The sequence below is a fragment of the Heliangelus exortis genome, chromosome 4 (genome assembly GCF_036169615.1).
Source record: "Heliangelus exortis chromosome 4, bHelExo1.hap1, whole genome shotgun sequence".
Taxonomy (NCBI): domain Eukaryota; kingdom Metazoa; phylum Chordata; class Aves; order Apodiformes; family Trochilidae; genus Heliangelus; species Heliangelus exortis.
Window position 1 is genome coordinate 13,184,162 of NC_092425.1, and position 27,357 is coordinate 13,211,518.

General features: G+C 39.2%; 1 protein-coding gene across 12 annotated transcripts in view; it reads left to right on the forward strand.

Moving 5' to 3' along the window:
• Positions 1-27,357, forward strand: part of FNIP2 (folliculin interacting protein 2) — a 49,113-nt gene continuing 21,756 nt past the window's right edge. For 2 of the 12 annotated variants that reach the window (XM_071743055.1, XM_071743058.1), the window contains exons 1-6: positions 124-472; positions 21,737-21,863; positions 25,069-25,203; positions 26,191-26,291; positions 26,375-26,446; positions 27,177-27,277. In XM_071743055.1, the coding sequence (XP_071599156.1) occupies positions 378-472; positions 21,737-21,863; positions 25,069-25,203; positions 26,191-26,291; positions 26,375-26,446; positions 27,177-27,277 (631 nt within the window). In that variant the 5' untranslated portion in view covers positions 124-377. Of the gene's footprint in view, positions 473-12,059; positions 12,156-15,021; positions 15,552-21,736; positions 21,864-25,068; positions 25,204-26,190; positions 26,292-26,374; positions 26,447-27,176; positions 27,278-27,357 lie in introns of those variants that run through there. The other 10 variants (XR_011725731.1, XM_071743059.1, XM_071743050.1 and 7 more) reach the window with 7 other exon arrangements.

Consider the following 27,357-nt stretch of genomic DNA (forward strand, 5'->3'; position numbering starts at 1 on the left):
CCAATGGGGAGCCCCGGAGGGGGGCGCCGAGCTCTCGCGTCCCCGTTCCCATCGCGCGCCGTGCCGTGCCGTGCCCCCGTCCGGCGGGCGAGAGGGAGAGAGAGAGAGAGAGAGAGAGGGGGGGGAGAAAGGGGTGCGGGTGCTGGTGCCGGTGTCAGCGTCGCCGAGCGGGCGGGCTCGGCCCTTCGGTCAGGTGACGCGCGGCCGCCGGGAGCGGCGCGGCTGAACGGTTCGGCGTTCCCTTCGCCTCTGCGCAATGCTGGGCGGCTCCGCGGCGGCGGAGATGCTGCTGCCGCGGCCGCCGCCGCTCGCCGCCCGCTGAGCAGCTGTGAGAGACGCTGCGGGAGCGGCGGCGGCGGCAGGGGCAGGGCGGCGGCATGGCTCCCACCCTGCTCCAGAAGCTCTTCAACAAAAGGAGTGGCGGCGCGGCGGCCCCCAACGGCCGGGCGCCGGGGGAGGGGCCCGCCTTCAGGTGAGCGGCAGCGGCAGGGCGGGACCGGCCTCGCCGGAGACGGCTCCACGGGGGCCGCCCGGGCTGCGGGGGGCGGTGGTGGGGCGGCGGCGCAGGTGGCGGAGAGGCCGGCGGTGAGGGAGCGAGGGCATCGCCGCTGCCGGCCCCCGGAGGGGCTGGGGGGCCGCAGCGCAGGTGTGCCGCAGCCCCCCTCGGGTGCCCCTGCGCCAGGTTCCCGCGGGCGGCGTGGGGGGCACCGCCGGGAGGGCCGGGCCGGGGGGCGGCGGGAGACTCCGCCACGCCGGGTGGTTCTTACTCCGCCTTTCCCATCTCGTTGGATCTCTCAGCCATTTTACATCCCAGTTGGAAGTGGCAGGCTGGGGAGCCGTGGGGCGCACACTGCGCGTCCCCTCGGCAGCACCGGGGGAGAGGCGCCAAGCCGCTTCTTTCTTCGCCTTAGTACGTGATGTATGGGAACTCGTGTTCAGGTCTCATCAGCCCAGGAAAATTAAAAAATTGCTTAATTGTTGTGACCTAAATACACATGCATAGTCTGGTGACCCACGCAGCATTAGGTGTCTTTCCGTGCTCTCTCTGCTTGTGGGAGGTATTACAGATCCCTAAAGGTGAGATTTAGTAGCTATTGCAACCTCAGGGCTTGAATATGTAATCTTTATATAATACTGAATTATCACTGTTCTCTAAACCCTCGCGGGCAGCACAGGATGGTGGTTTAGAGCTTTGCTACTTTGAGCATCTGTTCTTCTCACAAGACCAAACCGGTCCTGGTGAGCACAGTGACTGTCACATGCCTGTCCAGTAACCTCTGTGTCATTTTTTATGTTCTGTCTTGTGATCAGATAGTATACAGAACTGAATTAGAATCTGGGCTTTCACTGCTGAAACTATTAAGAATGGTAAGAGAGAGATGGAAAATATCTTGATCAACCAAGTGCCATAGTGCCAGTTATGAAAGGTCACAATCTCAGAGCTATTGTGATTTCAAAGGCAGCTTGTGTGGGCCGTGCCATCTGTGTGACTGAAGTTGCAATATTACAGTGAAAAATTGGGCGAGATCAAAATGGCATTAGGATATTTCAGATATAAGGCAATACCTTTGAAAATAGTAGGACATGTTACTGGTGCTGCATTCTCACCAGAGAAGGGTTGGTGAATTTCCAGTCTGTAAAGTTTATATATATACTTGCTAGTTACTTGTTGTAGCACCTGTTCCCTATATGAATTAAATATCTCCTTTAAATTGAAAGGAAACAAATGTATTTTCCACATTTAAGCTGAGGGACAATTCCTGACTCCGTTATTTGCCTAAATCTCAAACCCCAAGTACCTCTGTACTGGAGACCAAAACCTAGTTCTGGCTCTGAGGTTATTGGATTCAAGGATGTTCATGAAGGCAGATGGCTTTCACAGTATGTCCTCCAATAAATTTACTAAGATTGCTCCTTCTGGAGTATTTTGTGAGGTTAGGGACTATCTTTTTTCTTCTGCTTCCTATTTCCAAGTTAAAATATTCCAGTTTTCACTTTGAATAGCATTTAAATGATGTAACACTTCAAACAAAATCTGTTATTAAAATACTCCTGTGGGTACCTATAGGCCCATATTGGTACTTAATGGGTATTAGAAGTTATATTACAACATTTTTAATGTACTTTTGCTGAGCAGTAACCTCTGCTTGAATGGAGAGATGTGTTAGGTCCTAAGTAAAAGGGAAGACTTAGTCCTTTGGTAGCTTCTGTATTAAGCACATACTGCTGGCCACCATTAGAAATGAAGTGACAGAATCATCCGTTCTAACAAGAAGCCTGTATTTTTAAGGATTTTAGTTAGTTTTAATCGCTCTTCATATTTTGGTTAGTGATGTCCCTTTGCATTCAGTATGTGTTGCTCTTAAGCAGCCCTTTAAGACAAGTAGCACTCTGTATCCTTGAATTTTGAATTATTATGAAAGCTTTCAAAACATAAGTGTATTCATGCACCCTCCTTATCCAAGACAATAGCCAAATCATCAAAAATCTCTTTAGTAGACAGTACCTCCTCAAGTTGACTTGACAATTTTTTTCAAGGACAATTCTGGGAAGCTTTTAATTTTCTAGTCTTCCCAGGCACAGCAGAAGTTACTTTGCAGAAGGCCATCAACCAGGCTTGAGGTTTGCCTGTAACAAGTACATACAATGTGCTTGTTCTATTGCCTTCTCTCCTTTAAGAGGCGCTAAATTGCTAAATCTTGATCAAATATCTGTGCTGCTTCCTCTCTTTGGTGCTGAAGAAAGCAGCAAGCTATGAGGTCCATGTTGCTTACCAGGATGAGCTGGCACATCCTCAAAGAGTGGGAGAGACATGGTGCCTGCCACTGAATGTGGAGCCACAGGAAATGTTTTCTTGGGTGCCTGAGCATTAACATTTTAATTTGGATCAGGAATGCTCTTTAAAAGAAAACCTCTCAATTGTCTCCCCTTATTGCACTTTTGCTCATGTAGTGGCTTTGGTGTGTAAACTGGATTCCTGCTGGAATGAATGAAATTAGAAAGTGTGCTCCAGCCACTAATGGGCGTTCCTCTCCCTAGGACCAGGCTGCAGCTGGTCAAAAGTAAAACACCAGAACGCATATAGTGTGGGTGTCAGGTTCTTAGCACCAATTAATTCACTCTATGAATCAAGTCCTGTTGGGCTGCATTAAATGTTCGTGTAAACACAACCTGGGTGAGGAGAAAATAAACATGAGGTGTAGATATTAATACAGAACTATTAGTATAGTAAGACTTTCTACTGGCCCACACCTCCCTTCAAAATAATGGAAGTATGAATGAAGTGGCAGAAGAGTCGTAGTTAAAATTATATAATTTAAAAAAAGAGAAACTATAAACCAGGTGGAGAGCGGATGGGTAGTAGTGACATGGTATTGTATTTGTTCTAAGCAGTTTTGTACACAGATCTCCAGCTTCAGGATTCTGTTATTACTTCTTTTTGCTTCCCTTAATGAACAATATCTATATATGTTTGTGTATATATGTGTATAATGCATACATAAAAAGGTATGTGTATATACACATATATCTTTCAGCGGAGACATTGTAGTGACTGTAGTTCAGTATATTTCTTTTTAGCCTTTAACATTCTTACGAAATCTAATTACTTTGTGTGTCAGAAATGTGTATATATGTGGCTAAATTCCCCTAATGTTTCTTATATCCTTATCAGATGTTTCTTCCCTTATTGGGTTGATTTAGAGTAGCTGGTACATGTTTTTGGAGTGCTACCAGGGTCCTGAGCTCAACAGAATAGTAGCTATTACTGCAAAACCAAAGCATTCTATTCACTATTTATTATACATTTTAGGGATTGCATATTTCATAAGCACATAGTATCTCGACTAGGATGTCTCAAGTACTAAGCATTGGAAATGATCAGTTGCAGATAGATTGGTTGTTCTTAAATGTATAACAGTTTCTCTGATTGTGTTTACATGATTCTAGAATGAGATTTCACAAATTGCTTTTCTGTACTTTTCAACATGAAATGGCGTTACTATCCTTAAACTGTGAGCTAAGCTTTCACACTACTTTCAGTCTTTAATAGTTGTTGGGCTTTTTCCTTGGTTGGTTGGTTGTGGTTTGATTTTTTTGTTTGTTTGGGGTTTTTTTTGTGTGTTTGGTTGGTTGATTTTTATTTATTTATTGATTTATTTTTTAATGAAGTACCTGTATCTAGCAGTGTAAGAGAAGAAAAGCCTTGGAGTTTTTCGAAAGCTGTGCTCCTGCTGCTGACTGTTATATCTGCATTGCAAGATCTGCTGAAATTTCTTTGATATCAATATGTTTAGTGAAGGAATGTTGTAAACCAATGTCATTTTATGTGGATTCAGTAAAAAAAGAGAGTTTGTGTTATTTCAGCTGTTTCTGAAACTTGCTTAAAGCTGAAGAAACAGCTCATTTGCATCAGCTGCTCCTCTGGTGCCTATAATGGAGCTGATGTCACGTTGTAACTGCAGAATATCTGTCTGGTAACAGTTTGTTAGCTTTGGTACAGGAGATCATTTGTTTGGCAGCTGATATTAGTGATTCCTTTGGTCATAGCACTGAAATGCTTGGTGAGATCCCACTTGCTAAGCATTATTTCACAGCATTTATTACCATCCTGGCAGTGTTCCACCTTCTGAGAAAGGAAGGAAAAAGCAGTAGTGTGCTCTGAGTCTGCTTGCATGTTAGTTTTTTATATCTTTGTTAAAATAAAACACTCCTCAGTAAATTCTTGTAGCCTAGTAGGGTTTCTTTTGAGTTTCATACAACAATAATACTACTGAGCATCCATGTACATATTCATACATGGAAATACCATTAAACACCTGTCTGTAAAGTCTTCAAAAAGTGAAGGAAAACCATTATTTAATATTCTGTAAGAAGGGCAATGCAGATCAGGGTCAGATCTGAGAATGAGAGCAGGGAAAGTTAAGCTATAGGTGTAAGCCACATTACAGATCTCTTCACTGACAGCTGAAGGTGAGCCTTAAGGTGCAATCTTACACCTCTGCTCTGGCATTAACCTTTCCTCAGTCATGAGAGCTAAAGAGTGAGTTCTGCAGAGAGAGATTTATTACAGTCTCACTCAAGAAAACAGAGTAGAGAGGAAGTGATTGAAAGTATGGTCTTCTGACATGGAAACCACACTTACAGCCTGAGGCTCTTTTGAAGAAAACAAACCCCAAGTCCTCCAGCTCTTGAGCTTTAGAGAACCGAGGCCATTCTCCTTCTTAAATTGTTCAGATTTTATTTCCCCTACACACTTCTGTTGCTGGACAACCTCTTGGTTTCCTCTAGCTTTTCTCTGAGACTAATTCTGATTTTAATTCTAATTCTAATTAATTCTAATTCTCTCTTAAAGCTACAGGACATCCCCCTCTTTTTTCTTTCTTCTTCTTTGCCTTAGATGGCTAAGAAACTGGAAATGCCTAAGCTAGTGATGTTCTGAGAGGGATGGAAGTACTTAGTTTAATTCCATGAAAAGATGCATTCTTCCTTGACTAATCAAATTGCTTTTGCCAGTAGGGTATCTTATTTCTGATTTACAACTTATCAATGTGGCATAACCAGCTAGTAATGTATTTCCTATATTGCCTGACTCTTCAGTTAATGCACATTTGGATAGTAACTGCATAATGCCTTATTCTTAGGGTACTTTTGCTGTTTAGATGCCCAGACTGGCTAGGGGGTACTCAGACACATACTGTGCTCAGTAGAAAGTGATTTGGAGAAGAGTAGCAACTGAAAGCCTTGGAGCTACCTTCCCTTATTAGCAGGACAACTTAAAGCAGAATACACTGCATAACGCAATGATGCTAATGCAAGAGGGGAATACTTGTCTGTTGACATAGATTAATTGATATGAGTGATAAAATAGAGATGCTTGGGTCTGAAAAATGTCAAAATTTATTCATAAAAGTTAAACTCAGAGAGAATATTTTTTGGCAGTAGCATCAGGCTTCATGTAAACTTAGTAACTTTACATATGAAAACTTAGTTGAAATAGCAGAATTGCTTTATTAGAACTGGAGCTAAGAGGGAGATGGGAAGAGGTCTGACAAAATTGTTGTAATCATTAGTCATCGTGTCATCTCACTTTGATGTTGTGGGATCTAGGTGTTCTAGTGCATGGTGTGGTGGCCTTTAGTTGTAGCTTTAGTCTGAGCAGTGACTAAGAGCAAACTGGAAGGCCAGAGGGAGTAGATCTGACACAATAGCTGGAGTCAAAGGACCTAGAAAGTGGAGTAACTTTCATAAAAGCAATGTATTTCTTGTTCTAACATTTCAGTAATATTGAAGCTGTTAAGGACTTCTTTTACAGAGTTCTTTAGATTAATACTGACTATGTGTGCTACAAACCTAAGTGATATACCTGTTCCTTTAGATACCCCTTCTGATGCTAACAATCGTGTACTTGCATCTTTAAGCTACTTGCATCTTGGTGACTGATATTCAGGGATGGCTTCTTAAGAAAACACTCAGTTTTAGAGCAGTGTGTTGTGGTTTGTATTTGTCAACAGTTGTTTCTGCTAAGTACACCCTTGATTAAGAGCACACTTAGCTAAAGTGTTGCAAGAAGAATATTCTAATGCTATCCTAATTATCAGTATTTGCTATGTGAAGGTTTCCATGGGTACACTTGTTAGACAAAAGATGAAGAAATGCAGTTCTGTAGGATGGTGATTAACAGGCTTGCTAGAGACAATGAGCAAGGAGGACTTTGGGTATTTCTTGTGTGAAGATGGCAAATGTGCCTGCACCTTTGCATGCAGTAGCTGTGACAGTGTCAGATTACTGCTGATCTGACTAACAGGCATAAACATGGTTGTTCACCTTTGCCTGTCATGAATCATCTTCTTGTGTGTGTTCTGCTTGTTAATCTTCAGGTGCAGGTTCTTCTCCATTCTGCTTTCTCCTCACCTGCATAGTGCTTGCTGCCTTTCTTGCCTTACTCCATTTCCCCTTTTTGTATTGCCTTGTTTTTCCCTCGAATATACCATAGCAATGTATTGGTTTTATGTGCAAGGTTGAGGACATGAGAAGCTCCTGTGCAGGCTGCAAGGCAAAGCATTCTTCTGAGGCACCGAGAGGAATAGCACCTGTACTTTCTCCACTAAAATTAGAGTGAATACAGAGGTTTTTACATGACGAACAGCAAAAAATCTGTTTTGTCAGTCAGCAGGCTTCCTGAATATTGGTGAGATTCTTATAACTGTGCTGATAAATGGGCATGAGGGCTTTACATCACACTTGCTGGTGTTAAAACTGACTCATCAGTTTCATTGCACAGACTGTGCTGAAGTGAAACTCGAGCTGTGTGTGATGTCATCACCCAGTCCCTACAGAGCTTTCTCTGCAGCATGTTCTCACCTCAATTAGCTTATGTTCAAACACATTTCTGTGTCTGTCTTCTGTTTTTCTGTCTACGCACATATTCTTGTCCAACTATTGCTGATCAGTTGGGTGCTTCTATCTGTCATATTTCCTTGCCTTTCCTTTCATGTTACTACAAAATCAGCTTCTAAAATCTTCACATTTAACAGTGTGGTTTCTAAGTTGCACTCTAAAACGTGTTATGCTTTTTAAGAGAAATCCAGCTATAGGGAAGGTCATGGGCTTTTTGTTTCCAAAGTCCTGGCTTATTTAACATGATGGTGTTAAACAAGCTGGGCAGAGACTTGTTAAGCTGCTGAAAAGGAGGGTTGGTGTTCTCTGGTTACAGGGAAGAAGTGAATTATGTACAGAAACCACTTTGCCCAGCTGTACAGCAGCAAGGTTTGTCCATCTGCATTAAAACTCTGGTCTCGGCAAATGGCTACGGTGGTACAAGATGCTGTTGTCTTCTTCCATGCTGTGCTGAAATTATTTGGTGGTCATTTGTCACTTTCATGGTAGTATTGATAGAATGGAGAGCGTTGGAGCAATCCTCAGTCATGTTTGTGTAAAGGTCAGAGAAACAACCATCTCTTGCAGTAGTTTGTACTAAGTTGTGAGACCCATGCAGAGGTGGTTATGGAGAGCTCATATGTTCTAGTCCTCAGCTGTGCTGAGAAGGCTGGAATAAAGAGCTGGGAGTTGGTAACCACTTGAGTTCACTTGGCTGATGACTGTAATTGACAGGCATCTGAACTCTTCATCTTGGCTTTTAGACTGGGGGAAGGTTGCTCTCGCATGGTGGCAAGTTGCAACAGTTTCAGGAGTGCCAACCTCTGCCTTATCAACTGTTTCTAAATTACATTGAGTTAAGAAGTTGGAAAAATCACCCTCCTCTGATTTTAAAGATGGTTGAGCCAGCTGACTGCGGATATATAACATGGTTACTAAGAGCTAAAACAATTTCACATATGATTCCAAGTTCTGGAGTTGGGTGGGTAACACCTGATGACCAGTATTTGGGAGACTTGAGGATAGGAGTCAGTCCTCAGCTGTGGATTGATTAGAATCATAGAATCATAGAATTAGCTGGGTTGGAAGGGACCTCAGAGATCATCAAGTCCAACCCTTGACCCACCGGTGTGGTTGCTAGACCATGGCACTGAGTGCCACATCCAGTCTCTTTTTAAATGTCTCTAGGGATGGAGAATCCACCACCTCACCGGTGGATTAGAGTACAGTTTGATTCAGAAACAGCTCAGGTACTAAACTTCTGTGTTCCAAAGTGTGTAGTCTTTCAGACAGAAATATGTTTGGTAATGCTTTTGAAGTCAACTAGGAAAATAACGTATTTGGAAACTATTTTTCTGCTTGTCACTTTTTAGTGGCTCTTAGTAACTGTAAAACACGTATGTATACCTGGGCTGGGTAATGGGTCCAGGGCTAGGTATGTGAGGGAGAGGAAGATGAAAACAGAACATTGTATTTTGTAGTGGACAAAATTTTGGGGTTTTCAAAACAATCAGTCAACTCAGTGAACGTGTGTACACATTTATGATATATCTGCCTGATTTCATTGTTTTTAAGCAAAAAGTGACAGGGTAGAATGTAAAAGATTACTTGAATCTCTAAATTAAACTTTGTTGTTAAAGTAATAATTGCATATTTGTATTGAAACGTGGTGTTGGCATGTGAACTAGAAACCTGATTGAAGCAGTGGCTCTTAATTTGTGTTACTGAAGCACTGAAAATTTGCTACAGTATAGACTTCATTAGAGTTGTATCCTTGGGCCCTATTTTGACTGGGAAAGAGAGCAAGAGAGCAAGTTGTGTTTGTTTTTTAATGAAGTTGTCTTGTAATTGTTAGGAAGGCACTTAGTGAATCTGCTGTGGTAGACTTTTACTTGGCAGAAAGTTAGGTCCATATAACAGAAAGGTCTTATAAAAGACTTTCTTACACAGTGCATTGCTAGGGAACACTGAAGGAGCTAGACCAAGTCTTAACTTATCATAAGGAGAAAGGTTTCTAATTTGCTGAAAGAGATAATTGCTACATGAGCTTGCTGATTGAAATTGTAGGGGTTTTCTATCACTGCATCTTCCCTGTGTGAAGTGTTTTCCTATCGCGTGGCAAAGTTGCAGCTCTGTGATTTTTATTTTTTTGTCCAGATATTTAACAACTGATAGACTTCTACTTGGCAGCCAAATCTTATTATGTTACTGGGTGTGGTCAACTGTAATTATGTGTAAACCTGGCTGTATAAACTTTTAATTCTTGTATAATACCAGTGTTTTTGAGAAAATGTTTAGACTCCCATGTGAGTAGTTAGAGCGGTTGGCCTGCTTTAAGGAGGAGGCTGTTTCACAACTTAATGACTATTTATACATCCAACATCCTACGCAATTGGTGGTAAACAGAACATAACTTTCTTGCATAGTGTGTTGCAGGAAGGTGAGGATTGCCCATGCCAGTCAGATGCAGGACTGTGGTTTGTTTGTTTGGTTTTGTGTGTAGTCTTTTCCATTGAGAAGGTGTTATGTAATGAGTAATTTAATTATCCTGATCTTCTTTTCCAGCTCCCAAGACATGGCTCCTCCTTCCCTTTCCAGTGAAACTTGAAAATAAATATGTGTAAGCATTCAAGATCTAGTGCGAGTACTGGAAAGCTACCTTTGTGCTGTCTATAAGAGAGGGTTAAGGAAAGTGTTCTGTTTTGGATGGAATAGATGAATTATCATAACAACAACAAGAGGAGCAAAATATATTTTTGGCTATAACTAGTGAAAAGTGCCGGAGCTGACGTTATATCCGTCCATGTTATCACTTCATTCAATCTAAGTCAGGATTTCCTGGCATTCATCTAGACAAAGGCAATGGACTTTGCTGTTCGAGCTATAGCAACTTTTGGGTGATCAAACATGGCTTCTTGTGTATGTTCTTTCCCATATCCTTGCCAGATGGGTAAATCCATAAATTTTCATAAATATTCATCATAATTCCCCCATTATTCCTTCCCTCATTATTGCAGACTAACTTTTCAGTTACAGTATCTTTTTTAAAAGAATCAAATCCCATCCTGCTCTTACCACAGTTTAATATAGCTATTTACAGAGGGCTTTCTGTACCCCTGGAGAGAGTATCCTAAACTTACTTGGCTGGGAAGTTGGGGACAGAATGTCAAGTCCTCTGAAGTTTACAAAGCCCTCTTGTGAACATAGCCTTTATGTAGCAGGAGTGGAAGAAACTTGTGAAGAAGTTTGTTTCTTTGAATACATAGGTGTTTTTAGTTACTGTGAGTGAAATCATTTGTGTGTGTTCTAGCAAAAGTATTTTTTAGCTAACCAGAAAAAATCAGGGGGGGGGATGTTGAACACCAAACATCTTGGTTCATATCTCTGCAACAGCTGGCATTAATATGTATTTACTTATGTCTATAAATAATACTGTTTCAGTTGTGATTTTACTTTCATGTTCTAAAACGTCTCCTTTGAATAGAATCTTGAAACGTGCATACAGACTTATTTAATAAAAATAAATGGGTCTTTAAAGAAGAGGGAGAAGGAACTGTGAAGAGCAGGCGACCAAATCCATGCCTTGGGATATCTCCCCTAAGGTGTGGTGATGATGTTAGTGCTGGCCTGCTCATTTACCTAGGAGATGTTAAGGTCTGAGATCCATTAGTACTTTCATACAATACAGTATTATAAATACCAGATTATGTCTTGCGTTATTGCTCAGAAAATCTTCTCTGGATGTGCCATGTGTTGTTCTTCCTTCTGTTCCAGAGAAGGTGGGGAGAGGCAGAGGCAGTAGAGCTGGTAGGATAAGAGATTTCTATTCATCTCATGTTCTGGCAGAGGCAGTGCTGAGACGTGCCTTGGCAGTGTCTGTATTCAGTAGCTGTGTTCCTGGATGCTGGCCCAGTCACATGGTGCCACTGGAACAAGTGACATGGGAGTGATGCCCCAGCTGAGACCTGGCATTGCATGCAGGAGGAGGTGGGGTGGCCCTGGTGGCTGGGTGGCCCTGGTGCTCAGCAGAGACGCTGAGCTGAGCACCCCTTGCTCCCATCCAGCTGCTGGTGTTTGGCTGAAGCTGTTTGTCTCCAGTGACAGATGGAAGTTGGTTGCTGGAGGTGCTTTTAAAAAGAAAAACAGAGGAGAACAAACAAACAAACCAAACCAACCCTGAAGAAAATTAACAAATAAACCTTCAGTACTTTGATATGATAAGGACAATAGTCCTTACCGTGAAGTAACTTCAGCAAAATATTTGATTTAATTTACATCAACTGAACTTCCCTAAATTTTAGAGACTGTGGGAGCTGGGTGGGAAAGTGGGATGGAAGGGGGAAAGTTGATTAGGACTGAGGAAAGGACTAGGTGATGAATGTAGGTTGCCAAACTTGCTGCATAGTTTAGCTTTCTTTGTTTAAAGTCCTAGCTTAACAAAAATAAACACGCTTTTCCACTCTTTTTCGTGCAGTTACAAGTCTTGAGCTCTTCTCTCTGCTAATGAGGAATTCCATTTCTGGGCCTAGCAACTGAGAGCACTGTCTCTGTGCTCTTTATACTACTTCAAACACACTGTTCTTTTTGGGGTTTTTGTTTGGTTATGATTGGGGTTTTTTTGCATTAACACTGAGGCACTGTATGAAACCTAAACTGCAAACTGTGGACTCCTAGATAAGCCAACAGTGAATCCAAATTTATAACCCAGTCAGCTTCTGTGAAACACTGTTAATAGGCTGTTCTTCATGTTTGTGGAAAACTGATCTGTGACATTTATGGTGAGTTGTATAGATTTGTTTCTTAGTCTCTATCTGGTGTGTGTTTTTTGTGGTCATTGTGTGTGTGTTGATGGTATTGCTTTCTAGCAACACAGATGATGAAAAAATGCTTCCAACCTTGCAAAAAAAAAAGTATGTTCTCCTCCCTTAAAGAGAGAGTCCATGGAATTCTACCTTTTCAGCAAACAACTATATCCAGTGTTGTCTTGAATATGCAATTATCTTTTTTTTAAAAGTAGTGTTTCTGTACAGAGATCTGAAATTGAGAACTTTATTTTTGTCCACTGGAACTCTTTCTACAGGAAAACCTAAACAGAGAGGGAGAGAGAAATATGCTGCAAATAACATGTTCCCTCACTTGTTGCATGACTAATCTGCAATGTATCCTGCTTAACTTGTGTGGAACTAGTAACTATGTATCATGTTTGAACAAGGTGGTTCATATGAGGTTAATAGTGCTTTACCACATTAGGACTGCTTTAAATCAATGGAAAAAGAATGTGGTGTGGTCTGGCATCAGCACAACTCTTCCATAACCAAGGTATTAAAAAGAGGAGGAGCAGTGCTGGGTAAATACTTCAAACTGGGAGGGAGGAAGGGAACCTACATCTTCTACATAAGCTATTGAACAGTCTAAAAGAAGGAAATTCATCATTAAGCTATCCAGAATAGATTCCACTTCACCTTTAAACATGCGTTTTGGCCCTCATCCTGAATGTCTAGGTCGTAGGCCTTCTTGTGTATCAATTTTGCTAAGTACATGTTTTGCAAAAACAAGTGCTCACTGAAACAGCAGGTATGATTTGAACTTCTCCTAAACTTCTCCCACCTGCTTCTAAAAGCTGTTTAGGAAAAAAAAAATCCTTACATGGGGCTCTGCAAATATTCTGTTAGATTTGAAAACCATTCTTAAGTTTTAGTAGACAGCTGTACCTTACACAGAAAATAATTGTTAATTCAATAACTCCATATGTATTTCCTCTTTCCCCTCCCTCAAATTTTCTTGCTAAAGTATTACCTTGAGCTGAAATCATTTAGGCAATTGTCTTGCAGTGGGGGTGAAGGACAGGAAATGGCATACAAGCACAGCAGGTGACATGCTGTCACATAGCCTAGAATGAGTGATTAAACTCCTCTTCCCAGAGTATTGTACTGGAGAGCAGGACATCTTCTTCCATTTTCTGTATTATCTCCTCACTGGACTCGGGTTGTTTTCCATGTGTGGTGGGTTTGTTTTGGTTTGGTTTTTTTTCTTTTTTTGGGGGGCGAGGCTTCGGGTTCTTTGGGAGGGGGGGCTTGGTTGTTGGGTTTTTTGGTTTTTGTTGGTTTTGGGTTGGTTTTTTTTGGGGGGGGGGTTTTTGGGTTTTTTTTTTTGTTCCCCCCATCCCAAGAAACCATTTTGTAGATTTTTGGTTGTAATTTTCTCAGTATTATGAGATTTATAGCATTCATGCAGACTTAATCTGCAGATGAGGTAGTGTTGTGAAGCACATCTGTTTAGTTCCTACTTCTAGTCTGATGTAAATCCAATATTTTGGTCATTTCAGTGAATGTTTCAGAATATTGTTTGGGTTTCTATTTGAGGAAAAGATGGAAGTGAATGTTATTAGTTGTTGATTTTAGTCCAAATGTAGGAAGCTGATCATCTGCTGGGTGTTTTATTTACACTTGACTAGGAACACTGATGATTGAAGTAATCCTCTTCAATGGGGCAAGGGCTAGGACTTGACTTCTCTTAGATATACTTCAAATAACTTGAGAACAGATCAAAGCTTTTCACTTGTTTCCCTCTCTTGGGAGAAAGAGAGAGTAATTGTCATCTATTACTTGTCACTACTCTGGGAATTAAAACTGAGGCTTCCCCCTGCACCTTGTTCAACTTAATCTTGCTCTAGGTTTCTGCTTGACTTTTGTCCAGTGTTTAGAGCTTGGGGTTTCCCGATATTAAAAAAACCTTTTAAGAAGGGCTGTATAGCAAGTAGCTCTGCCTTTTGAAATCTTTCTGTGTTTTCTAACTCCATTGCTGTGTTTCTGGGGGACCATCAGGGAATTTACTTTCCCTTTTTAATCTGGAAGGGATTTAATCTGGACAGTCCTGTGGCTGTTACCTTATAAAATATCTAAAACACTACTGATGTGGGAAGAAGCCATGAAAGACAAAACCAGACATGTTTGGATAACTTTTTTTTTTTTTTTTTAAGCGGGGATGGGGAAAAGGACTTTGTTCTGCAATGGAATTACCTGAGCCTGAATAAAAAGTCATATTCCTTCATTTTGTTTAAAAGCTTACGTTTTATTGGTCAGAAAACTTTTAATGTAGGTATTTTTGTCATCATATCTGCCATTAAATTGTTTTTATAGGCACACGACTATAAGTTCTCATGAACCAGCTTGTCTGTGACAAACACAATGCTTTCTCTTCTACTTTAAAAAAATAATTCAGAATAGTAATTACATTTAAATCTGAAATTCCTATTTATCTTTAAAAGCCTTACATTGCAGAATATCTGGTGTGTTTCTTGGTTTTGCTCTCTTTTTTTTAACTGATAACCATATGGCAACGGTGACATTCTTATTTGCTTCTAAGCTCCATGAGGTTGCTAGGGGTTGTCAGATGACACTTGCTCACATGAGAGCCATTAACAGGGTGTTGTAGCCAGTGTTAGAACAACCTTGCAACTAAGGGCGAGTCACTGCAAAAGCAACCATGCTTTTTTTTTTTTTTTTTTTTTTTTTTTTTTTTTTTTTTTTAAGAGGCCATATGGTTCAGTCTTGTGACTACATAATTGCAAGCTACCTAATCACATACCAGGAAACAAACATAGTTAAAGTCAATATTAGCTGTTGTATCTGCTACAGCTTTGTTCCAGGCTTGGTAGGAAAAACTCCTAGCAGCAAGAGCGGCCCTATGATGGCTTCTGAAACTGGAAAGTCATGTCTACTCTTCTGTCTGGAATAATTGCAGCAGTACATTAGCTACAGCTGTCTTTCTGCATAAATGGCTTACAGAATATCAGAAGATCTCTTTGGCTTTTTTTCCCCTATCAGGAAATTCAGCAGGCTGTGTTCCTGTATAGGGGAAAAAGCTGATGGTAAATTAGCACTGTTAATGGTTGATCTATAATAAAGAAATCCGCTTGAGGCTGCATCTCTTCAGCAGGTATTTAACTTCTTTGAGGGAGCTTTACAAGAGGATTTTTAGAAAAAGAAAATGTGTGGGGGTACACCAAAAGCTCCAAATGGCACAGGGGGACAAATTGAAAGGGTGAGAAACAACAGCGATGTACCACTTGGAAATGATTTCTCTTGTACCAAATTGGATGAAAGGATTAGAAAATCATTGAGAGACCAAAGTGTCAGCTGTGTCAGCAGAGTGACTAGACTACTGCAAAACAGGTATGAATGTAACTTTTTTGATATATATGACTTCTGTCAGAATGGAGGTTTTTAATTGATACTGAATTTATAGGATAAGGTTTATTAGAAGCTTATTCTTACTGGTGATAAATTATATTTTCCCTGTTGTTAGAAACTGAATCTACATACTTGACTCTGATGTGTAACATTTATGTATATGCAAACTGAGGCATGAATGATAATTGCCTTTCTTTTCTGTTAAGGTTAAATAATTGTACCTACTCTTTCTAGTTTTCAAATTAGTTTCCCCCCCCCTTTTTTTTTTTTTTGTTTGTTTGTTTGTTTTTGCAACTGTCTGTGTTAGTGGGTCAAGTAGTAACAGTGCAGAGGTGACAGGAGAGAATGGTGTGAAGCAGGGGGGAAAATGGAGAAAGGAACCCTCTGCTTTACTAGATCAAGCATGACATCAAAGAAATCTGGAGTATGAATAGTGTTTCCTTGACTACTTTGTGGTGCCTTTTCCAGATGTGTGCCAGCATGTCTGCAATGTCTGAGTCTCTTGTGCTATATTATGGTGTTGAAAATATGGTTCAGGGCAGCTTTTTTCCAAATTCTAACACTTGAGGGTACAAGAGTAAATACTGTACATTCAGGATTGCTGGTCTACAGGGCAGAATAATATAGATATACATATAGGTGTATATATATATATATGTTTCAGCCTTTTTGTTTCTCTAGCCTATGGATGTTGCACTGAAGTAATGGGTAGTTATTAACTTTCAAAAACATTTTAAGGTCAGCTGAAGTAGTTTTTGAATATAAATTAGTAGGTCACTTTTCAGTTATTGCATGCATGCTGGTTGTTATAAAGAAAGCTTTTGGTTCCCCTTTATGATCAGGGTTTGGAGATCTAGATTCTGTTTCGGTGCAGAATGGGCTAAGAATCTTGTGACTTTTTTTCAAGAAACAGATGAAACAAATGAGTCTGCTTTCCTGTACATCAGAGAAATCTCCTTGCCTCCAGGTCTCATATCTGTAATGGGAGAAACGTTGAACAAGCCAAGGAAAAGTAGCTTATGCCAACTTAAGAGAAAATAAAGCACACATTTAGGATTCATATGGAATGTGGGGACTAAACGTGCCAGGATGTCTACAAGATGTTCCAAACTTGTGGCTTGCTTTCTGATTTTTTTTTTTTTTTCAGAGTGTTTTATTATCTTTAGTATGCCTGGTTTTCCTGTTCTATGAGTGTAGGCAGTTTGATTTTATTTATTTATTTTGACTTGAAGGTGATGTTTGCTGGTTCCAGCATCTTCCACATGCAGGAAAGATTAACTCTGAAGGTGAGGCTAGATAAGCTGAGCTGTTCAAACAGACTGCTGATGCTGAAGGGGGGAATCACATTGCTGCTTCTTCCTTTGCTTGCTGGCATCATGCTCTTGTCCTTTTTCCCCTTGTGCTGGCCTTGGCCTTTCCAGTCCTTCTGGAACTGGCTTCCCTTAGGGAGCTGGTTCAGCTCACTAATAGGTGGAAAACTGACTCAGGAACAAGAGAATTCAGTTGATATTCTAACTGACCTCAATACTTATTTGGCAACGCTCAGGGAATGTTTTCTTTGTGCTCTTTCCCAAGGGTACAGTAGCACGGTGGATGAAGTGAGTTAGTACAACAAATGCTGCCACCAAGAGGTGGAGGTTCCACTGACTTGTACTTCTTCCTTCCTTTTTCCAGCTGCCTTTCTGATCTCTCATGTGCTGAGGCAGACTGCTGCTGCTGCTGCAGATAATTCAGTTGTTTTACAGAATTATTGCCAGAACCAGCGTGAGTAATAGGAAGTGTCATGTAGGTTCAAAAAGAGGAGAAAGGGTATGTGGGGCTTTTATTTTTCTAGTCAAATAAGAAAACATAGTCAAAATAGCCACCTCTAGCCTGCAATGTGAACATCCATACAAGCTCATGTTAATTTAATTCAGCTAATTTTTAAGAATATGCAGGACCTTGCATAATGCATTGTTTTTAAGCCAAAGTGACACGTTTCAGTTAGCTGTCAGTCTCTTCCTTACCTTTCTAGGGTGTAATGTTATCAGAAGCCGGTCTTGTAATTTTGCAGTACCTTGACATTCAGGTCAGGCTGAAAAAACCCATGCTATAATCTTACTTACAGCATTTGTTTTACAAGATACTTATTGATAAGTGTTCCTTTGCCATGATACGTCATTCTATTTAGTAAGTAGTTCTTAAATGGGAATTGAACATGTGAGATATTTCTTGTATAAGTGGGATGAGAAAAATTTTCTATAAACATGGCCAAGGCAAATGACTTGTTAGTGTTTAGCAAAACTTTTTTAAGGCTTTTTTTAAGCTGGCTGAGAGAAGAAACAGTTGTTATCCAAAAAGTAGTCATTGTAGCACGTTTACTCTTGCTAAACAATCATAAGAAATACAAAGCATAACCTGGGATTTAATAGTTTTTGTTATCAAAAGTAATACTTTTCAGCAGTAGGTACATATGCAAAACCACTCATGTTGTATAATTCTCACATAGATTCCTTCAGTACTTACATATGGTTGGGCAAGCTGATTTAGACACAGACAAAAAAAGGAAACAATCAACAGTGTGCCAGTTTAGATTTGACCAAACCAGCATAAGGAAAACACCTGAGTCTTGAAACATTAAGGGCAAGATTGTCGGGAATGGTGGTAAAGAGCTAAAAGGCATTTCTGATGTGAATAAACAATATTTGTTATAATTGGACATGGAGTAGACTGCTAGAATCATAATATGGTACAGCTGGAAAATAAATGGCTTTAGTGAATTAACAAGCAATTGGGCAAGGTGAACATGTATGCATACAGGTTGCCTGCTAGCATAGGAGCCTTTTTTCCCTTACAGAAAAAAACAGTCTAAAATATTTCTTTTGCCCATTTCAAATATTTTGGTCTTTTTTAGATTTTTTTTTTTTTATGAAACTGATTTTTTAGAAAAAAATTATAGGAGATTGAAAGGCTTTTTTCTTAGTGAAACTATTGAATTTTAACTTTGTAACATCTAAGCAAATGCTAAGCAGTGCTGAAATGGGTTTGTTGGTGTTGAGGGCTTTTTTTCTGAATTTATATTTTGTGCAAGAGAATAATGTGTTTTTCAAAATCTGTATGTGAATAAGAAACAAGAAGAAGCACATGCCTTCCAGCATTGCTAAATAAGCAAAAAGTCAATACAGAGATAAGTAACAGTTTGGGGGGTTGTTTTTTATGTATGTGAAAACAGCTGATTAATGAGTCTCTGTACCATCTGTATTCACCAGCACTGTTTTTAGGAGAAGATTGCATACTCCCTCTGTCCCTGTTTTGAGGGCTGTATGTTATATGAGCTGGCTTAAACAATAAAGGGTGGAAGTACTGTAAGTGGTCTGCTCATCAGCTTTAGTGACCAGGAAATACATCCCAGGCAGCTGACTCGTCTTGGGCTTGGTGCTACATTCCATGTGGAAATAACGAGGCTATGGGTTTATGTGTGTGTGAAACTTCCCTACTGATATGCTTGATCTTATCAAGTGAAGTTTTAGTAGGATGTCTCTCTTTTGTAATGGGTAGGACTGCTGCAGGAACTGCATGTGTGTTCCCAGTCATTTAAGGACTGAAAGCAAGGACTTCATTGAAATGTAAGTTTGATATTTGGTTAGTACTTTAAGAAGCATTATCTGAAACTACTTCCCTAGATTTGCCCTATTAATCACAAACTTGTGTGTGAGAGGTTTCATGTAGTCTTGTATCTTGTCACTGTCTGGCACTAGAATCTGTTTGAAGTTCTGAAAGATTGCAGCAATTTTTAATTCTAGAGTGCTGTGTGGAAAAGTCACTTCAGCAAGCAGTTAAATTGGCTTCTACTTCAGCATTTGTTATAAATCCCAGTTCTTCCATATGGAAGTTGGCACTGCACAAATAATGTGAGGTTTGCTTTAGTGCAGAATGTGGGAGCTCACTTGTTCAGGAGGAAACCTGAATTCATGCAGCGTAAGTACTGAGCATGCTTTTAGCCTCAATGGGCAGGTGTAGGGCTGGGTTGGCCCAATCAGTGCCTGAAATGAGTCCTGTGGCCTGGACGATGGATCCTGCTGGGCCAGTCCTGGAGACAAATAAGACTTTGCTCTTGCATACAACTTAGTTTAAGGGCCTAAAGATACACATTTTCTTTGTTAAAGGACGGGAGACCTGCAGCCTTCTTTAGGAGGCAGCATAGTGTTGTTCATGCAGAAAGTGTAAAGAATCGGGTAGCTGTATAACTGAAGAGGTTTCAGAGTATCTGGTACATCAGGTTCATGTGGCAGACTACAACTGAAATCTGCTGGTGACTGTGACTCCTCTGGCATCCTATACAAGTGGATTTTGTAATCCTACTGCACAGGCAGTGGGCTGAGAAGCTCGTAACAGGCTTTTAAAACAGATGGTGTAGTTGCAGCTCTCTATATATGATGTGTGTAGGATCTTTGTTGGGCAACCATCAACAATGGTATCGGGTCTGATCTCATGCAGGTTAACTTCATGTTGTGACTCCCTTTGGAAGGGAAGACTTGAAAAGAAATCTGCCTGGCACTCCTAGCATTTTGGAGGCAACAAGTTACAAACACATCAAGTTTCCTCACTGTTGATGGCAAAATAGCCTTTAGCGTTGATCCAGGATCTGGTTTTGATATGTACTGGGCTCTTGCTCATTGTATACATAAAGTATCCTTGTGTCAGAGTACCTCGTCATGAACTATCGGGCTTACTCTCTTCTAATGTATTTAAAAATAGAATAAAACCTTCCAGATTTATAAGGTCTTTCAGCTTTGAAAAAGCAGCCTCTTTAGGCTTATTTTGATTCCTAGCTACATGGAAAAGAGAGTTGATCTCTGGAATGCAAGATGAAGCACAAAGAAGAAATTAATCTCTCTTTACTTAAAATGACTTTAAATTTGCAAGTGTCTGAGTGTTCCTAAAGCAGTTGCCTATGGTTACTTTACTGACAGTAGCAGAAGCTGATAGGGTTTGTATCAGTATTGATTTGTGGCTGTTAAGAGAGCATGGAATAAATTAAACCACTTCAGAAATTCTCATCTTTCAGCTCTGTAGAGTTTTTGTCCTCTTCCCTCAATTCTCTACCTCCCTCCTCTGTAGGGCATAATTTGGGAAAATTCCTAAATGAAACATCATTCAGGGTGGGAGATCAGAGTGGCCTTGACTGAAGTCAGTCATGCAGTTTTTTAAACCAACAGCTATTAATAACAGTTGTACTCTTGCCCCCTTGATGTGATCCGTCCAGGTCAGGGATGAGGCCATATGACTGAGCAAGTGTGTTGTGTAGCACTTTATGCAGTTAGGAGGTTTTTTCCATTAATTCCTGCTTACCAGCTACATAACATGAAAAGCATTTCATGTAACTGAACCTGAGGCCAAGCAAACCACTATGCTCAGATGTGCAGTCTGTTAGAAACTCAGCCATATTAAGTTATGCTCCTCAGCCTCCTGTGGCAATGCAAGGAGGCAACTCATGTGGCATCTGAGGAACAGTCAGATGCTGTCTTGAGAGAGGTTTTTTCCCTCAGGTTGAATCTCAGTGCTATCTTGCTTTTATTGTAGTTGGAGATTGGATCTTGGTAATCTGTAGTTGCTCTTTAAACCCTGAAGCATCTCAGAAGAGAAAGGAGAAAAGTAATGGAACAACATAAACTTTGTCTTTCAGTTACAGGAATTCATTTTTGGAAAAATCATAACTTCTGTTGAAAGATTGGGTCAAAGGGAATTGGGTTTGTGTTGTTTGGAGGAGGGAAGGATAAAGGAGGGTGTAAGCCTTGAGCATGTTGTTGATCCATTGTTTCTCATTACCACTGAAAAAATTGCACAAAATGCCACGCCTACCTTGCAAAAAGGATGATCCAGACTGTGTTTGGAGAAGTGAGTAAATTTAAGAGTAGTTAAGCCCTGGAGAAGATAACTGAGTCAAACTTTTATGTTTCTTTTCTGGAAAATTTTTAAGGTTGGATAAAAATCGGTCTGGCTCTGCTTGCCTGCGTAACAGTGACATGGCTTAAGTGCTCCTTTGAGTCCTGTTTTGGTCAAGAGTTCTGTGATCACCACCAGATTCTTGCAGAGTAAAAGATGTATTTGCCAAATACAAGTTTCTGCACTTCAGCAGGCCTGCAAACTAAGCACACTATTTAACATGTTCTGTTTATAATCTGCAGCTGGTCCTCTTCGGAGTTTGATTTGAATGAAATCCGCCTGATAGTTTACCAAGACTGTGAGAGGAGAGGCAGACAGGTCTTATTTGATTCCAAAGCAGTCCGCAGAATTAATGAAGCTGTGGTTCAGGTATGAAATGCTAATTTTGCTTTTGTCCTCCTGCTCTTTTGTTTCTTATCCCCAAAGTAAGAATTTTTAATATGATAGTGTCAGCTACTTAATCTTACTTGTGATCTTGATCTCAACTCTGTGATAGCTGCAACAAGAGTGTGTTACATTCCAAAAAGCCTATGAACACATATCTGGTATTTGGTAGTGATAATGTAAATATTGAAACTTAACAATTCAGACCTGATTTGCTTTCAAGCAAAGAGATCTGTACCTCTCTAAACTGACTGTTTCCTTAACCTTTTTAATATTGGGATTGTTTTTTTTGTTAGCCCTGGTTGTGCAGTCCCATTGTTACAGTGATGTCTAGTATGTCTCTAAATGTGTTTGTCTTCATTTGGTGTTTGAATGAGTAAAGTTGTTGGCTTCATGTGATTTTAAACAAATCCACTTTGGCTAACCAGGCTGTAATGTGCAAGACTGACACATAGCAATATATGACCACATAAGTTTTGGTGATAAACAGAGAAGCAAGAGCTGATGCTGTCAAGATGCAAATTTCTTTGTGCTGTTCTCTGCGCACACAGATTGTGGATTAATATTTCCAGGAAATCGAGGTGATTTTAGAACAAGTTAAACAATATTGCTTTCTGGGTTTCGGTTGCTTTTTATTTGTTTGTATGTTTTTCTGATAGTTCTGTTTCTCTCCTGTATTAAATTTTTTCCATATTTTGTTTCTGTTGAAGCTCTTGTTACAATCAGCTGCTTCAGAAAAAACATGGTTTATCATAGAATCACTAGCTATAAAGGATTATATATATTATATATTATATATTACAGTCACACTGCAAATATGCCATTGTTCTAAATCAATAATACTGATAAGCACCAGCAGCTGATGACTGGTCATCTGCTTAAGAGAGTAAATGGGTCAGGCTGGCCTGTTAGTATTATTTCTCTCCCACCTGCTCTCTGGTCATTACTTTGTATCTTGAAGTTGGTTTACAATACACAGTGTGTGAGGAAGAATTATATTACTGGATTCATTTAAATATTAAAATCTACTTCAATACTTCAAACTAAAAGTTAACTGCAAAATGTCCTATCAGAAACTGTGCAACACTGACATAAACCAGATTATAACTGCCTTTATAACACAGGATACAGGCTATAATCTCTTTTCTAGCCAGACAGTAATCCAGGCATCCTTAAAACAGCCAAAGGACTTTGGCATGCAAACACATGGATGGTAAAGGTGATTTTCAATGTTTGGTCCTTTTTTAGCTATGTTGTCAAACAGCAAACCTAAAATTTGATTCAGTCGAAGTGGTGGCAGAATTACTCTCAAGCTCAGTCTCATTTAACTTAAGTAAAAAAAAGTGTGTGTCTGTGTACTGTGCATTTACCCATTTTCCTTAAATACAGTAAAGGTAATTTACATTGAATATTCAAATACATTGTTTTTTGAAATATGTGGGATCTAGTAGTAGGGATCTAGCAGCTCTGTGTTCTTTTTAACCATATGTTTCTTTAATATACTACATTTCTTTTCAGTGTTGTTAGTCTGATCTCCAGTTCTTTTTGCAGATGGTTTATATCAGACCACTTTTATTAAGCATTTCTTTGTCAATAGCTCATTAAATGTGACTACTCACACTGGTGCATTTCTAAAACCCCAATTACAGTCACATTGGGATTAGATAAGCACATAAATAATATTCCAGGAAAACCTGCACAAAAGGAGTGCAAAAACAAGATAAAAAAATTGAAGTCCACGATTTTACTTTAACATGTTAGTCGGTTTATTTTTAAAAAGGTGGCAGAACTGTAGTTTAAACTCAACTTTTAAAAAAATGGCAGATCCTCTACTTTTTTTGGCCTGCTTTTCCTCTTTTTCTTCTGTATCTTTCCTTTTGTCCATTTCATCAGCTTGTCAGCATGGCTTGAGTTTAATAAACCGTACTACAGTTAATGCACTATAGTATGAAATGCCATTGCCTTGAAATCAGTCTCTTTCTTGTGGAATATTGGGGCCTACTTTTATTTCTATTTAATTTCCTGCTATTGATCCGTTCTTTCTTTGCTGAGCCAAAAATACATGATGTGAATTTAGCTGTGACTGCTTTTTTATTTTCATCTAGGTGATTGCTATTTGGTTTTGCCTTCTTGCTTGTTTTTTGTTTTTTTTTCTATAAAGTATCTATATACCTTGTTGACATTGAAAAAATTTAATTAATTAGTTGATTCCTGCCAATCCTGATTTCCAGTGCAATAAACCATACTGGTATGAAATTGTACTTATTACTTTATTCATACGTGTGCCAAACGAATGAATGTTTTCATTAGTACATATTATATACATATATCTCTCCATAAAGGGATTTTTAATTTCTTAAATATATAAAAAGTTTAAGAGTTTGAGATAAAGACTTAATGGTTTTCATTGATGCAAGGTTACAGATTTGCTCTCTTCATATAAATCATTTCAATTGCAACTTGTATGTGAGAAGTATGTTCAAAGTAATATGGCTGTTTTAACTGACATCTAATGACCATTCTAATCGGGGAAAAAAAGGGACCATTAAAGAAAACAAAATTATTGTGTTTTGTTCATGAAAACTGTATTAAGCAAATTCCAGTGAAATAAATGCAGCTTTTCCTAGGAGCATATGTGAATAGTATTAATGTAATTGGTATCTGAGACTTCCTTTACACCTTTCAGCTTTAAGATGTTGTTGAAACATAGTGACTTGAGAGTAAACTTTGAATAAGGTAGTCATCTCCTTTATAGATTTAATAAATGGATTTTATAATCTGGTAATTCTAAAGTTGGTTGGGGAGCAAAAGTTTGAGTGGTTAATTCTGCAAATGATTACAGAAATCTCTTTGCAAGCAAACTATACATTTGAGATTTTATTCATATGAACTTTGGCAAATGTTACACAGAGCAATTCATAACAAATGGGAATGATGTTCCAGTGGAACTTTGACTAATTGTGTGATACTATGAAAAATTTTCTGACAACATAAATGTGAGAGTAGTTCTGCATTTTCTCTGTTGCTCACCTCTTAAAAAAAACCTTAAACTGATACATACTTCTTGATCCAAATAAGAGCATTTTTCAGTTCCTGTTGCTTGTATTTTAAGAAAAACCTTGCTGTTTACAGATGGGAGTTCTCATGCTTGCTTGTATTGTTTTCATCATATTGCTCTGTTTTTACACAGAAAATGGCAGAGGATGCTTCTGTAAAGACTTCTGCCAAGAGCTGCCAAACAAGCAATGGGAACAACAGTATTTCTTCTCATAATTCCTCAGTAAGCTGTATGCAAAATATCAAAGAGCAGATACCGAAGTATCAGGTAATGTTCATTGCTTTTCTTTCTTGTATTTGTCCATTTTATGAAGAAGTTTTTTATATAAAAGCTCTAACTTATGTGCATTGAATGACTAGTTATGCTTCTACTATATTACAGATTAATCTGAACCTTGATATTATCTACCCTATCTTTAAAATGTTGTAGAGTAAGAACATGTGGGTATATTTTTTGGTCTCTGTGTTTTGTCTTTGGAAGAGTTACAAAAAAATTTTAATAGGATTATTATTTGTGAAGGTCATAGAAACACACTGCTTTGGGGATTTTTTGTTTTGAAAGATATCTACCTGTCAGTAACATGAGACTTTTGAGAGAACTATTTTTTAGGTACTCCAGAAGTTTCTCAATAAAAGCATAAACATTTAATGAAGCATTTTATCTAGAAAAATGCAGATTAAAGTAGGAAAAAAAGGTATTTAGCTAGAAAGTTAGCAATTTCTTTCAGAATTTATGAACTTCTCTCCACTTTTGCTATTGATGATCAGTCTTTGAAATGAAATCAAGTCTGATTATACTTAGAAACACAGTCTTCACAAACTATTTTTCAGAAAAAAAATGTTTCCAAGAAGCTTTCTATAAGGGCAAGGAATTGGATAAGGGAGACAGTTTAATCCCTGGGGATCCAGACCCCAGGATCTAAGTCCTGTGAACACCTACAGGTTTTGTGAAACACTTAAATTATAATGTTGCTGGACACAGCTATTTTGTTGGAAACTCAGTAGGTCTTTTTTTCTCTTTCTTGCCTTTGGAATCACCCCTGGAACAAGGGTAACATGCCAGTCTAATGAGCATCTTCCAGCTTTACATGCTTGTACTTTCACTTGGTGTGTTAGAACCACACAGGATCTTTATCTGTATGAAAAAGTTATTTGCCTCCTTCATTCAAAATGTACAGCTTTGGCATTATGTTAAATTGAAATAACGTGCCAAGTTATTACTGAGTTTGCTCTTCCCATCTTCTTGTCTGTGTAGTACACCAGACCAGCCTCTGATGTCAACATGCTGGGAGAAATGATGTTTGGCTCAGTTGCAATGAGTTACAAAGGCTCCACCTTGAAAATTCACTATATACGGTGAGTTTGTTTTTATGAGTTGCACTCTCTTGTCAGGTGCTCTGGAACTGGTGACTCACTGAAATGACTGTTTATCCTTTCAGCTCTCCCCCACAGCTGATGATAAGCAAAGTCTTCTCAGCAAGGGTAGGAAGCTTCAGTGGAAGCAACAATAAGTAAGAATTTATTTATTTTAAAACTTTTTTCTTCCTTATCCAGGGCAGTTGGCTTTTCTTCTTTCTTCTTATGTAGTCCTTCTGACAATGCTTCTACACTTGATGTAGCTGAAGTGGAAAAGTCTAGTAGAAAATCAGAAATGGTGGCTGTGGAGAAGGATTCTCCCAGCGAGGGCACCCAGGTTTTAAAAATAAATTCTTTTTGAGCTTGTGCTTCTTAATTTGACCAGGGCATACAATAAATTTCTGAGGTTAGATGCTTTGGACAATCAAAGCCTCTGTACCTACTACTGGAAGGATGAAGAAGGGGTATATTTTGACAAAGCTTTGTGACCCCCATGCCCCACTTCTGTTCCCTTCAACAGTAGACAAAGATACATTGTTTTTCACCTGTTCCCTCTTTCCTTGTTCCAAAAATAGACAAATGTTTTGGAACATTTGGAAATAGACAAATGTCTATTTGGAAATAGACAAATATTTTGGAACAGACATAAGGAATCCCAAATGTGACATATAGAAACTTGCAATAATTCAAAGAGGTTGTTTATTTGGACAATAGATGTCTGTTTCCTTACAGTTTCAGAAAACCTACTGGTCCTTTAGTTTCCATGTAAAGTTAATCTTCAGCCTTTTTTCCCCATAAAATTAGCCTAATTCTTAAGGTAATGGATGGATGTGCCTATCCATCACATTGTTAGGAGCACTATTCTTTCTTTTTCCCTTTTTTTAGCTTACAAGATAGCTTTGAGTACATCAACCAAGATCCCAGCCTGGGAAAGCTGAGCTCAAATCAGAATGGTTTGGGAACCGGTCGCAGTGGAAATAATTTAGGTAAATATTTCCAAGTTCAGTGTCTTTCTGACAAAATGAGGCCATCTGTTCATTTTGTTTGGTTTTTTTCCATGTGTATC